This window comes from Nicotiana tomentosiformis, chromosome 4 (assembly GCF_000390325.3).
Source record: "Nicotiana tomentosiformis chromosome 4, ASM39032v3, whole genome shotgun sequence".
In the NCBI taxonomy this organism is placed as follows: Eukaryota; Viridiplantae; Streptophyta; class Magnoliopsida; order Solanales; family Solanaceae; genus Nicotiana; species Nicotiana tomentosiformis.
In genome coordinates this window covers 112,542,342-112,554,531 of record NC_090815.1, presented here as the reverse complement: position 1 = coordinate 112,554,531, position 12,190 = coordinate 112,542,342, and the positions used below count along the sequence as shown (strand labels likewise).

The 12,190-nt window shown below is 37.3% G+C and overlaps 3 protein-coding genes across 3 annotated transcripts; all 3 read right to left on the bottom strand.

The window, feature by feature from the left end:
- Positions 1 to 321: 321 nt before the first annotated feature.
- Positions 322 to 1,386, bottom strand: LOC117272979 (G-type lectin S-receptor-like serine/threonine-protein kinase At4g27290). The gene is made up of 3 exons (XM_033653101.2): positions 1,106 to 1,386; positions 877 to 1,027; positions 322 to 803 (listed from the first exon to the last, which is right to left on the bottom strand). Exons 1-3 carry the CDS (start codon positions 1,192 to 1,194, stop codon positions 501 to 503), a joined length of 543 nt encoding a protein of 180 aa, XP_033508992.2. The 5' UTR covers positions 1,195 to 1,386; the 3' UTR covers positions 322 to 500.
- A 54-nt stretch (positions 1,387 to 1,440) lies between these two features.
- LOC104084955 (G-type lectin S-receptor-like serine/threonine-protein kinase At4g27290) lies at positions 1,441 to 4,846 on the bottom strand. Its single transcript, XM_033653100.2, has 5 exons — positions 4,555 to 4,846; positions 2,652 to 3,240; positions 2,129 to 2,526; positions 1,777 to 1,931; positions 1,441 to 1,683 (listed from the first exon to the last, which is right to left on the bottom strand). The coding sequence occupies exons 1-5, from the start codon at positions 4,844 to 4,846 to the stop codon at positions 1,441 to 1,443; spliced, it is 1,677 nt and encodes a 558-aa protein (XP_033508991.2).
- Positions 4,847 to 11,374: 6,528 nt separating this feature from the next.
- On the bottom strand, positions 11,375 to 12,190 carry LOC138910361 (uncharacterized). Its single transcript, XM_070201595.1, has one exon. The coding sequence runs from the start codon at positions 12,188 to 12,190 to the stop codon at positions 11,375 to 11,377; it is 816 nt and encodes a 271-aa protein (XP_070057696.1).

Below are 12,190 nucleotides of genomic sequence, written 5' to 3'. Positions count from 1 at the left end.
GAAATTTTCTACCAAGTCTAAAACTAAATAGATTTTCTCTTCCATTGAGTCCTATCTTTAGCTAAGTCGGTATTAGTTCCAAGGATTTGTAGGTATTTCGGTACAACCTCATTCCATGTGATTTTAGGTCTAGCCCGTCCCCCTTTTAACAACTTCCCCTACCATGGTTTCACACCTACAGACCGGTCCATCTGTGGGTTGACGCAGGACATAAAACTTGTTACAGCTAATAGTTTTGGAAAATAAATTTACATCTTTAGAAGTTTTATTTTATAAGAAACATATATTAAGTTTGATCAAATTTACATCTTTAGAAGTTTTGTGTTATAAGAAACAAATTCAATTTGATCTTTGTATCAAAGAACAATAGAAATAGAAAAATATTTCATCCATAAGTAGAACGCCTTCAAGGAAATATTCAGTTTGATCTTTTGTTTTAGATACTACAGTATTTCTCAAGAATCAAAGTTCTAAGTCAAAATAGTTATCTTGTTCATACTCTATCGAGGATCTAATGATGTGATCGTGACTTCATTATTTGAATTTCCTGCCTGCGGTCCTGAGTTTTCTGGACCAGGTACCTTTCTTTCTGTGAAAAATCCTGGTTCTTTAGCTTCTGACAGTACAATCTCATTACCCAACATCATAACTACAGAAGACATGTTTGGTCTAACTTCTGGACATTGTTGCACGCATAACAGACCCACTTGGATTGACCTTAAAACTTGAGATATATGGCAAGAATCAGCTAGCTGCTCATCAATTAATTCCAAGGACCTATCTTCTTTGTAAAGCTTCCATGCCTGTTTGAATTTAGATCATGGATCATGACAAATTCCATATATGTATAATAGAGACTATGTATAGAGTGCCTACATGACCGAGAAGGTTAAGGTTGTGATCTGGATGAAAAAATCCTCTATTTCTCTTGCAGCTCACAATCTCTAACACCAAGACGCCAAAGCTAAATACATCTGATTTTACCGAGAAGATCCCATCTACTGCATATTCAGGGGACATGTAGCCACTGTGCCAAAAACAATATGTATGCTAAAGAAATGTGATGTCATATGAAAGTACTTTGTATGAAATTAGAGATTCTTACTGTGTCGCAACCACATGGCTTGTGTTTGCTCCCATCTCATTCCCTGCAACGCTTCTAGCCATACCAAAGTCTGATATCTTTGGGTTCATTTCTGTATCTAGCAAAACATTGCTTGCTTTAAGATCTCTGTGGATAATCCGTAGTCGAGAATCTTGATGGAGATACACTAAGCCACGAGCAATTCCGTTTATGATGTCAAAACGCTTTGGCCAATCAAGTAATTTGCTCTTTGTTTGATCTACAAAAAAGCTTTCTGATTAGTTGTTTCTGTGAACATGTTTCTGCCTGTCTTAATGTACATGTGTTGACTAATAGAATAAAGCATTGTTATTAAATTAAGCTTGTGTAGTAGGTGAGAAATCCAAACCAAATATGTAATAATCCAAGCTTTTGTTAGGCATGTATTCATAAATCAATATCTTTTCTTCCCCTTGAATGCATAAACCCAGAAGTCTGACAAGACTGCGATGCTGAAGATTGGCAACATAGGTAACTTCGTTCTTGAATTCATCAATTCCTTGCTTGGAAGACTTTGAGAGTCTCTTCACATCTATTTCATGTCCTTCTTCAAGAGCTCCCTACAAATGGCAAAAGTATATCAAGAGAACATATATTTCACAAAGACAAGAATCTTGAGCATAAACTGGTTTCTACAAATTTGCAGTGTGTACCTTGTAAACAGGTCCAAATTCGACCTCTCCAATCTTGTTGTTAACGAAAAAGTTATTTGTGGCTCTTGTTATTGTCGACAATTGGAACAGTTTCTCAAAATCTTCTTCAGGTTTTAGTTTCTTCTTTTTCCATAAGTACAAGAACAAAATCAGGCCTAGTAGAATAATTGCCATCAATAATGAGTATCTCCTTCTTTCTATTTGAACCTGCCTCAGATACTATAACCAATTTTTTCTATCAGCCACTACAAATCGAAATAGGCCACTAATTTTGCATAACACCATCTCCATGTGTTGAAAAGCTAAGGTTAGAAGACACATCATAGGAAATCTCTTAAACATAAGTTCTTACCTAGCTCTGAAGAATCCATCCTGATGTAAATGTCTTGCCCTCTTCCAGACAGCTTTCTGATGTCTATTAACTCCCCAAACCAAAACAAGCAACCTTTCTCCACATTGATTATATCTAGACTTGAATAAGCTGTGCAAGAGCAGTTCCTGGAGCATACTTGCCTACAACCTTCGAGTGTCATGGTCTTATCATACAGAGAGTACTTAGTATCCGGCAACTTGATTCCAGAATATTTTAGAAATATATGTTCCTTGTTGCAATCGAATGGTTTCCTCCGAACACACCCTTCTGACCAATCTCTCTTTTCCCATTGTAGCGGATATTTAGCTATAAACTTATCCAAACATCCACAAACGGGGGAACTATCTATGTCAAAGCTCCCATAGGCACCAAATAAGCTATATGTATCACAAGTATCCAGAGGTACATTGAGGTAAAGATGCCAACTCTTGGTCCGATCCACCCAAATTGAAATGTACATATGCTACTTTGTATTAGTAGCAGTGTGGGTGCCCCACTCCACCATAAACCATTCCATGGTCCTGCCCGAGCTGATACATTTGTGCCACGTCTGATAAGGCCCTGTGGATATCCAGTGGGATCAATGTGAAGACTGAATTCCCCTGGAGTTGGATCATTATTGTTCTTCCATGCTGAAATGTAAAACTCATGGCCAGTTTTAAAATTCTTGCCAAGCTTCATATCTGGCAAGAATGTATCAGTTGGGTCATTAAAGCTCTGCCAGAGGAAATCTTCTGGGTTGCCATCATTTGCATCTTTCACAACAAGATTACCATAATCCAAAAGTAATGCAACTGGATTTTGGACTGATCGTGTGGTGCTAGTAGACCATATAATTTCATTCTTGTCATTGATAAGAGCTAGTATTCCTGGCTTGGTCACCTTCAAAACAACTAAAGATGTGTTCATGAGTGGTTTCTCTCTGTTGGCAACCCATACAACTGTCTGCACATGAGGAAGAATTTGCTTGTACCATATCCCAATATATCGCTTTGAGGAACCATTGGGGCTGAAAAATCCCATTTCAAAGGTTCCACCAGATGAAACAACAGTTTCACCATCTACAATGGAGTGATTTGTAGTGATTAAATCTGTTGTGGTAGAAATCTTGTGTATAGTAGAGCAGAAAAACAATAGAAAAAGTAGGAGGAAACTAGCTTCCATTGACGATGCCTAAGCCCCTTTAATTTGGTCGCCTATATATCGCCTATGATATTTTGACTTAAGGTGTTGTTTCAGAGTCTTGAAATTGTACGTTTTACTTCACAACCTTTGGGACACAACACTATACTTGTTTTGTTTCGAGTCCTTATCACATATTCCAGTCCTGAAGTTTACTTCCAATATTTGAATAGTAGGGACCATTTTGGAGAAACAAGACTGAAGGCTATGACCAGCCCACCAAGACCTGAGAGGTTCCTCACAAAGTCTCATACAACTTGCAGCAATTGTTCACACTCGGGTTCGGCCCTTCTTCAAGCGTTTGCTTATGCGTTGTGTTTCTTTTTCTTTCCATTATGAAGTGGCTACTTACTAATACTTCTGGTTAACAAATTAATCACTGCGGACCTACATTGAAGCTGCTGGATTCTTTAGCACCCTCTTTTTTTACCCAAACATTATATTTACTAGTAATAACATTTAAAGATATTGACTAAGCACCCAATCTTAGAAAGTAATTATAGATTAAATGCAGTTGGGTCCGCCAGACTCTCTTGCTCCTCTCTCACTCTCTCCCTTCTTTCCGTTTTTTTGGGTGCTTAAGTTGTCAATTAGCAGAACTTTCGACGATGCAAGTAGTCATTTACTGGCTACAAAAGATCTCATCGTGGCCCGTATATGCTCCATACTCCATTGAAATATGACAATGACATTGCTTGGTCCGATAGTCATTGGGCATGCAAGCAGAAAAGAGATTTCTCAGATCAACTTTTTAGCTTTGACAAATAAATGGTAATTGGGGAGTTTGGAGATAGTTTTCAGCTAGTGTCTCTATACAATTTTACTAGCTGGTCTTAGTCCCAACCCCCAAGCACAAGTTTAGAAATGAAGGGAAATTTTGATACCCTGTGAAGTTTCAATTTGTAGCAGAAATTAAAGAAGAAATTGTATATTAAGGCTTGAGAAATGAGAGGTCGAAGAGGAATGAACCGCTGAAGTTTTATTCATCTGTGTAAAAATGAACTCTCTTTACTACTGAAGGTTCTAAAGTCTATATTTATATACAAGGGTAAAAGTGTAAAGAACTAATGCTAATTCTGTGGGCCGACTCGGCGAATTACATGTGAATAAGAAAAATGAATGTGGGCTGCTAAGCCCAATACAAATAAATATATTTCAGACTTCTGCATAGTCTATGTAACGCCAATACCCCCCTCCCCTCAAGTTGGAGGGTGGGCACACACCCAACTTGGCAGCCACAGGATGAACCCCACCTGTCAAGCACTTGGTAAAAATGTCAGCCAACTGGGAAGTAATAGAAACATGATGTAAAGAGATCAAACCATCAGCCAACTTGGTCCGGATAAAATGACAATCAACCTCTATATGCTTGGTGCGCTCGTGAAAAACAGGGTTCTTGGCTATGTGAATGGCAGCTTGATTGTCGCAGAAAACAGGGAGAGGAGTAGAGGCTTGCAAGCCCAGGTCAGATGACAAATGGACCAACCAAGACAACTCAGCAACAACTTTGCTCATGGCCCTATATTCAGCCTCAACAGAGGATAAAGAGACCACCTATTGTTTCTTGGACTTCCAATTAATAAGACTACTACCCAAGAACACACAAAAATCACTAACAGAGCGGCGAGAATCAGGGCATGCAGCCCAATCACTATCACAATAACCAACCAAAGAACAATAAGCAAAAGTATTAAGAAAGAGACCAACATCAGAAGTCCCCTTTAAGAATCGTAAGACATGTAAAGCATCAGCCATGTGAGGGACTCTAGGTGTTTGGAGAAAATGACTAAGGTGTTGGACATCAAACCAAATGTTAGGGCAAGTGTGGGTAAGAAAGTTAAGTTTCCCTATTAGGTTGCGATATGTATCAGGTCTGGGCAGAGGGTCACTAACATCAGAGTGCAACTTAACATTCAAATCCAATGGGGATACAACAGAAGACACAGCAGAACAGTCAAAATTAGCAAGTAAATCAGTAATGAACTTTTGTTGATGCAACAGAACACCAGAAAAATGATAATGAATCTGAATACCCAAGAATTAATGGAGAAGCCCGGGATCCTTTATTCGAAATTGGTCATCCAGAAAACTTTTCAAGGCAGCAATTTCAAGCATATCATCCCCTGTTAGAATGATAGCATCTACATATACAGCGAGAAACACAATAGACTGAGGTGATTTCTTCATAAACAGGGAGTAATCATTTAAAGAATGGCTATAACCTCTAGAGCAAAGGGCATAAGATAATTTAGCAAACCACTGGCGAGAAGCCTGTCGCAAACCATACAAAGACTTATTCAACTTACACACCAAAGTATGAACAGGAGACTCATAAGCAACAGACACCCCTTGGGGAAGTTTCATGTACACTTCTTCATCCAAATCACCATGCAAAAAGGCATTATTGACATACAATTGGAATAAGGACCATTTCTGTTTAACTGCACAATCTATAAGATATCTAATATAGTACACATTTTGACTACAGGAGAAAAGGTTTCATGAAAGTTAATACCCTCTATTTGTGTATCTCCCCTTACAACTAGTCTAGCTTTGTATCTTTCCAACTACCATCAGCTTTATATTTGATTTTGTACACCAATTTACAGCCAATTAGTTTTTTACCTTTGGGTAGTTCCAAAATATCTGAAGTCCCATTAGCTTCCAATGCTTCAAACTCTTTCCTCATAGCTTCCTGCCAAGCTGGATTAGTAGCAGTCTGAGCATAAGAGTGAGGCTCAACTGCTGCAGGTTGAGCAGCAGAAGTCGAGGTAGTAGAGGAGCATGAAATAGAAGGGGGAAGTTGAACTACATAGTTTTGAAGATGATAAAGGAGGTGATGACTTCTAGTAGACTTTATGACTGCAGGTAGATGGGAAAGAGTAGCTGGTGCAGAAGCAGGTGAAATAGAAGTAGGAGAAGAAGTAGCAGATATAAGTGGAAGGGAAAAAGAAGGAGGAGGAGGAGAGGGAAAATTAAAGGTAGATTCATCAAAATAAGGAGGGAAACTAGGAGGAAAAAGAGAGGAAGGAGAGGAAAAGGAAGGAGAATTTAGATTGAGGGGAAAAATAGACTCATGGAAGAGGACATCTCTGGAGACAAAAATAGACTTGTTTTTAAGGTTGTAAAGCTTGTACCTCTTTTTGCCAAAAGGATAACCAATAAAGATACAAGGGACAGCCCTAGGTTGAAATTTATCCCTATGATACTTGGGCACACTTGCATAACAAAGACAACCAAAAGTTTTTAAATGACTATAAGAGGGTGTTTTGCCATAAAGAATTTTAAATGGGGATTTGTTAGATAAAACAGAGGAAGAAAATCTATTTATAAGATAAGTGGCTGTTAAAACACAGTCCCCCCAAAATTTTGTTGGAAGTTTGGATTGGAACATAAAGCTCTTGATATTTCCAACAAGTGTCTATGTTTTCTTTCAATAACCCCATTCTGTTGTGGTGTATAAGAGCATGTAGTTTGATACAGGATCCCATTGTCAGAAAAGAATTGGCAAGCTAAGTTTGAAGAACTAAGCTCCAAGGCATTATCACTTCTGATTGTTTGTACAGAAAGATTAAATTATATTTTGACCATGGCAATAAAGGCTTTAAGTAAAGTAAAGGCATTGCTCTTGGAACTCATTAAATGTGTCCAAGTTTCCCTACTAAAGTTATCTACAATTGTCAAAAATTATTTAGCACCAAAACAAGTTTGGGTATGGTAAGGCCCCCATGTATCAATATGAATAAGTTGACATAGAGAAGTAAAGCTGGATGTACTATTAGGAAAAGGCAATCTAGCTTGTCTGGACAAAGGACAAATAGAACAAATAAAAGACTGTTTAGTAGATAAATTAGAAGAAACAGGAGGTATATATTTCAATTTTGCAAAAGGAAGATATCCCATTCTATTATGCCAAATCATATCTAGATTATTCATATATTGTACAGAATGAATAGAAGGAACAGATGGAACCACACTTTCATTTAGACTACATACAGAAGTATTCAAAGATGAAGGATACAGAGTCTGCAAATCATTATTCAAAGTATAGCTAGATACATTCTGCACAACATTATTCAAAACAGAACCAGTAGGGGATGAAATGGGAAGGTGATGAAGTTTGTATAGTCCTTGGTGCAGTCTACCAAGAACTAGAAGCTTCTTCCTGAAAAGGTCCTGTATCAAGCAGGAACAAGAAGTAAAAACGACTATACTATGAAACTGTTGAATCAGCCTATGCACAGAGATGAGATTGTACTTGAAAGTAGGTATGTAAAGCACTTGGTGAAAGACAAACGAAGGATTCAGAGTGAGTGACCCTGTGCATGTGACTTTTACTTTGTATCCATTAGGTAAAGTGACTAAGTAAGGACCAGAAAGTGGAATAATGTCAAAAGGAAGTTCTTTAGAAGAGGTCATGTAATTATTGCTCCATAATCTACTATCCAAAAACTTCTAGCTACAATAGTTAACATGCAAACAGAATAAGCAGCAACACCATTAAACTCGGGCAAAGAGGGATTACTACCAGGAAAGTTAGTAGACTCCACAAAGTTGGGTTGAGGATTGGAATCAACAAGACTGGATTATTGCAGCAAAGTCAAGAGTTGGGAATACTGCTCTATGGTAAGACCGGGTATGGCAAAAACTGGACCATTGGAACTAAATGTTGCAGGAGAATTAGAGTTTTCAGAAGTGAAAGACTCAGCATTTGCAGCAGTCCCAAACCTTTTACCCTTGGTAAACTTGAAACCTTGGGGAAATCCAATCAATTTATAATACTTATCAATTGTATGACCACTCTTTTTGCAGTACTTGCATAATAAGTCTTTGTTCTGATTAGAAATCGGCCTCTGATTAGGTGAGTCAAAATTGACTTTTTGAGTGTACTGCCTTTGGAACTGAAAATGAGGAGGAAACCTAGTAGGAGTAGTTGTATTTTCATTGAAAGATGCTAAGTCAGGTGTAAAATGATTATTAGGAGTCACTTGTCTCTGCTTTTCATCTTGCAAAAGAATGTTATACATATTATCAAGTGAAGGGAGTGGATTCATCATGAGAATGTTGCTTCTAACAGTTATATAAGTTTCATTCAGGCCCATTAAAAATTGGTGAACTTTATTTTCTCCATCTTCCCTCAACAAATCATCCTTTGCAGCACAAATGCATATATTTGCATGATTTAAACCCATAGTCCCCAATTCATCCCACAATTTCTTTAACTTGTTGAAATAACAAGCTATATCAAGAGGTCCCTGACATGTGGAAGCCAATTCGTTTTTATTTCAAATTATTTTGTTCCATTAATAGTTCCATACCTATTGTTCAACTGTTTCCAGATGCTTTCAGCAGTGTCAGAATATTGCACGCTCTCAGCAATCTCAGGTGTGAGTGAGATGGTTAGCCAGGATATAGCCATGTTGTTATACCTGTCCCACTGTTTAGACTCAGGGGAACCAGTAGTTTGCTTGGAAAAACTACCATCAATGAAAGCAATTTTATTCCTAGCCGACAAGGATACAATAATGCTCCTTCTCCACCCACCAAAGCCACAACCAGAAAAGGGAACAGCAACTAAGGACATCCCAGGTATATCAGATCAATGAAGGAATAATGGACTAGAAGCACGTGGTGTAAATTCATAATCAACAATAGTACTACTAGACCTATTAGTCATGTTTGAAACTAGACGGAGCAACACCAGCAGAATATACCACAGAAATCAGCAAAATATACCACAGAATTTAACTTCAATCAACCATGCTCACTAACCGGTAGAGTATACTCATTAAACTCTACACATGCAAAGTACTAGCAGAAGCAGTATAGAAAATAAAATGCATTTACCAGCCTTCTTCGCAACCGGAGAAGAACGGCCTTGAAAACAAATACACGACGCCACCAACAAGAACAATACACCGGACCAGGTAGACTCACAAAACCCTAGTTTAGAACCTTCTCTCGAAATCGGAGAAAAGACTAACAATCGGAGTGAAACCTCAACAAAGCAGAAGAAAACCACTATGAAACCAACAAATCTTCGCCGGAAATTAAGAAATCAACAATGTGAGTGAATCCCGACGAAAACAGACCTGAACGGAATTGGACAAGGGTACCATCGATCGACTCGAGAGATGAAGATCTACAATATTCCGGGCTTTGATACCATGTGAAGTTTCAATTTGTAGCAGAAATTAAAGAAAAAATTGTATATTAGGGAAATTGTATATGGGTTGTTAAGCCCAATACAAATAAATACATTTCAGACTTCTGCATAGTCTATGTAACGCCAATATACCCAAATAAACTTTATAACGGTCGGTCAGAGATACAACTAATTCTAAGTTGGGTCTAATTTGTTGAAAATTAAATACAAATTCAGAGCCATGCGACGGAAATTAAATCGAAACTTACTTCAGACATAGCTTTCCAAGTGTTGTACCAAGTCGCCTTTGATGTAGTATTGACTTGTAACCTTGAATATATTGATTGAAACCTAAGGTCTTCTAGCCTATGCTTATTATAGGATGTCATGCTAATGGAGTCACAAACATTTTTATAGGTAGTCTAAGGTTCTTTACCAAAAACTTTAAGTAAATTTGAGTGGCCTTTAAATTACAAAAAAATAGTTTTCTAACTTCATTGATAACTATGTACCTTCTTTTGTTCTAAAAAACAAACTTTGGTTATTTTCATTTCTGGTGTACTTCTCCAGCATGTGTCTAAAAGCGAACAAAGTTGATCAAATACAAGCACTTTGTTTATTTGTGTTGGTATAAAAAGAATATGTATATGCCTCAGCATCCTCCCATATGTAACAACTCAGCCGGTCGTTTTAAGAATTTAAGTCTCGTTCGGTGGCATAAGGTCTTGAGCAACTTCGTATTATGTATATTGACTTGCGTGCGTGGTCGAGTTCAGTTACCGGATGATTCGGTGTCAAATCGGAAGAAGGATTCTAGTTTTGGAAGCTTAAGCGGTAAGAGTTGATCGGAATTTGACTTTTGTGTAAACGGCTCCAGTATGGGTTTTGGATGATTTCAACAGTTTCGTATAGTGATTTTAGACTTAGGCGTGCGTCCGGATTTGGATTTGGAGGTCTGTAGGGTGATTTGAAGCATTTCGGTAAAAGTTGAAAAAAGTTGAAGTTTGGAAGGTGGACAAAAAAATTCATCATTTCTAAGAATCTTCAGGTTCTTTAATGGATGCCCACTCAAATTTTCAGTAATTCGTCTCATCGTTATTGATCCAGGATGGCCCAAACGGCCATGCCAAAGCACAAAAATATTTGAATCAGTAAACTTCTGGTTTGCGATAGAATATGCTTTAACTGTACTAATCTTTGAATAGTATAAGCCAGAAGATAAAGTTGGTAACTTTTCTACAATGCACTTCTGGCCAGAAACATTCTTTGTAATACAAAGATATTCCATATTCATTTCATCTATCATCTTAACATGATACACATTTCGACGGATATCTATAAAACTCAACAAGTTTCTTCGGGACTTGGAGGAGAATAATGCATTGTCTATAATGAGTTTTGTTCCCTTAGACAGAAATATAATGGCTCTTCCGGAGCCTTCAATCAAACTTATATTACCAGAAATTATTGAAACATTTGCTTTTTTCTTATACAAACAAAAAAAATATTTCTGATCTTTGAATATGGCATGAGTTGTTCCACTATCAATTGCACAAATATCTTCATGATTGGTTTTTGATCCAAACATAATTTGAGGATTATCCATATTTTTCAAAATGACATAAATAAAATATATTATAATAATTATCATTATCAAAGCATAACTTTTATTTATGTACAACAATTACATAACCATACTATCTACTACAAAAAAAATATATTTACATTTCTACAGATTCATCACTGATCACATGACTTGTTTCTCTACATCCAAATGCATGAAATCTAAATAAAATTTTATCGTTAGAAATAAAATTTGCTTCAGCATTTTTCTCTGTCTTCTTTAGGGAAGCTTGATAAAGCTCAACCAGGTACTTTGGCGTACAACAAGTACGTGATCAGTGCCCTTTTTCTCCACATCTATAGCATGCATTTTCTGCATTTGTTGCTTGCACCGCTTCATGCTTTGGTTCCTTCTTTTTCCACTGCTGGTGGTGAGTAGGATTTATTGGTGCATTATTTTTACCATGATTAGAGTTTCTTCCCCGACCATGGCTATGATCACGGCTGGGGCCATGACCTCTTCGACGCTTAGCTTGGTGGAAGTTCATCTCATTCACTTCAGGGAATGGACAAGAACCAGTAGGTCGGCTTTCATGGTTTTTTATTAATAGCCCATTATTTTGCTCGGCTATAAAAAGATGTGAGATAAGTTTAGAATATTTTTTGAATCCCATCTCTCGATATTGCTGTTGCAGGAGCATATTTGAGGCATGAAAAGTGGTAAAAGTTTTCTCCAACATATCATGATCAGTAATATTATTACCACATAATTTCAATTGGGAAATAATTCTGAACATAGCAGAATTATACTCAATGATAGATTTAAAATCTTGTAGTCTTAGATAAGTCCAATCATAACGTGCCTGTGGAAGAACGACCATCTTCAGGTGGTCATATTTATCTTTCAAATTATTCCACAATATGACTGGATCTTTAACAGTGATATATTCTATTTTCAAGGCTTCATCAAAGTGATGGCATAGAAATATCATTGCTTTGGCACAGTCTTGGTTTGATACTTGATTTTTATCCTTTGTGGTGTCTGCCAGACCCATCGCATCAAGATGGATTTCAACATTACGCACCCAAGACATGTAGCTTTTGCCCGATATATCTAGGGCTACAAATTCAAGTTTAGAAAGATTTGACAT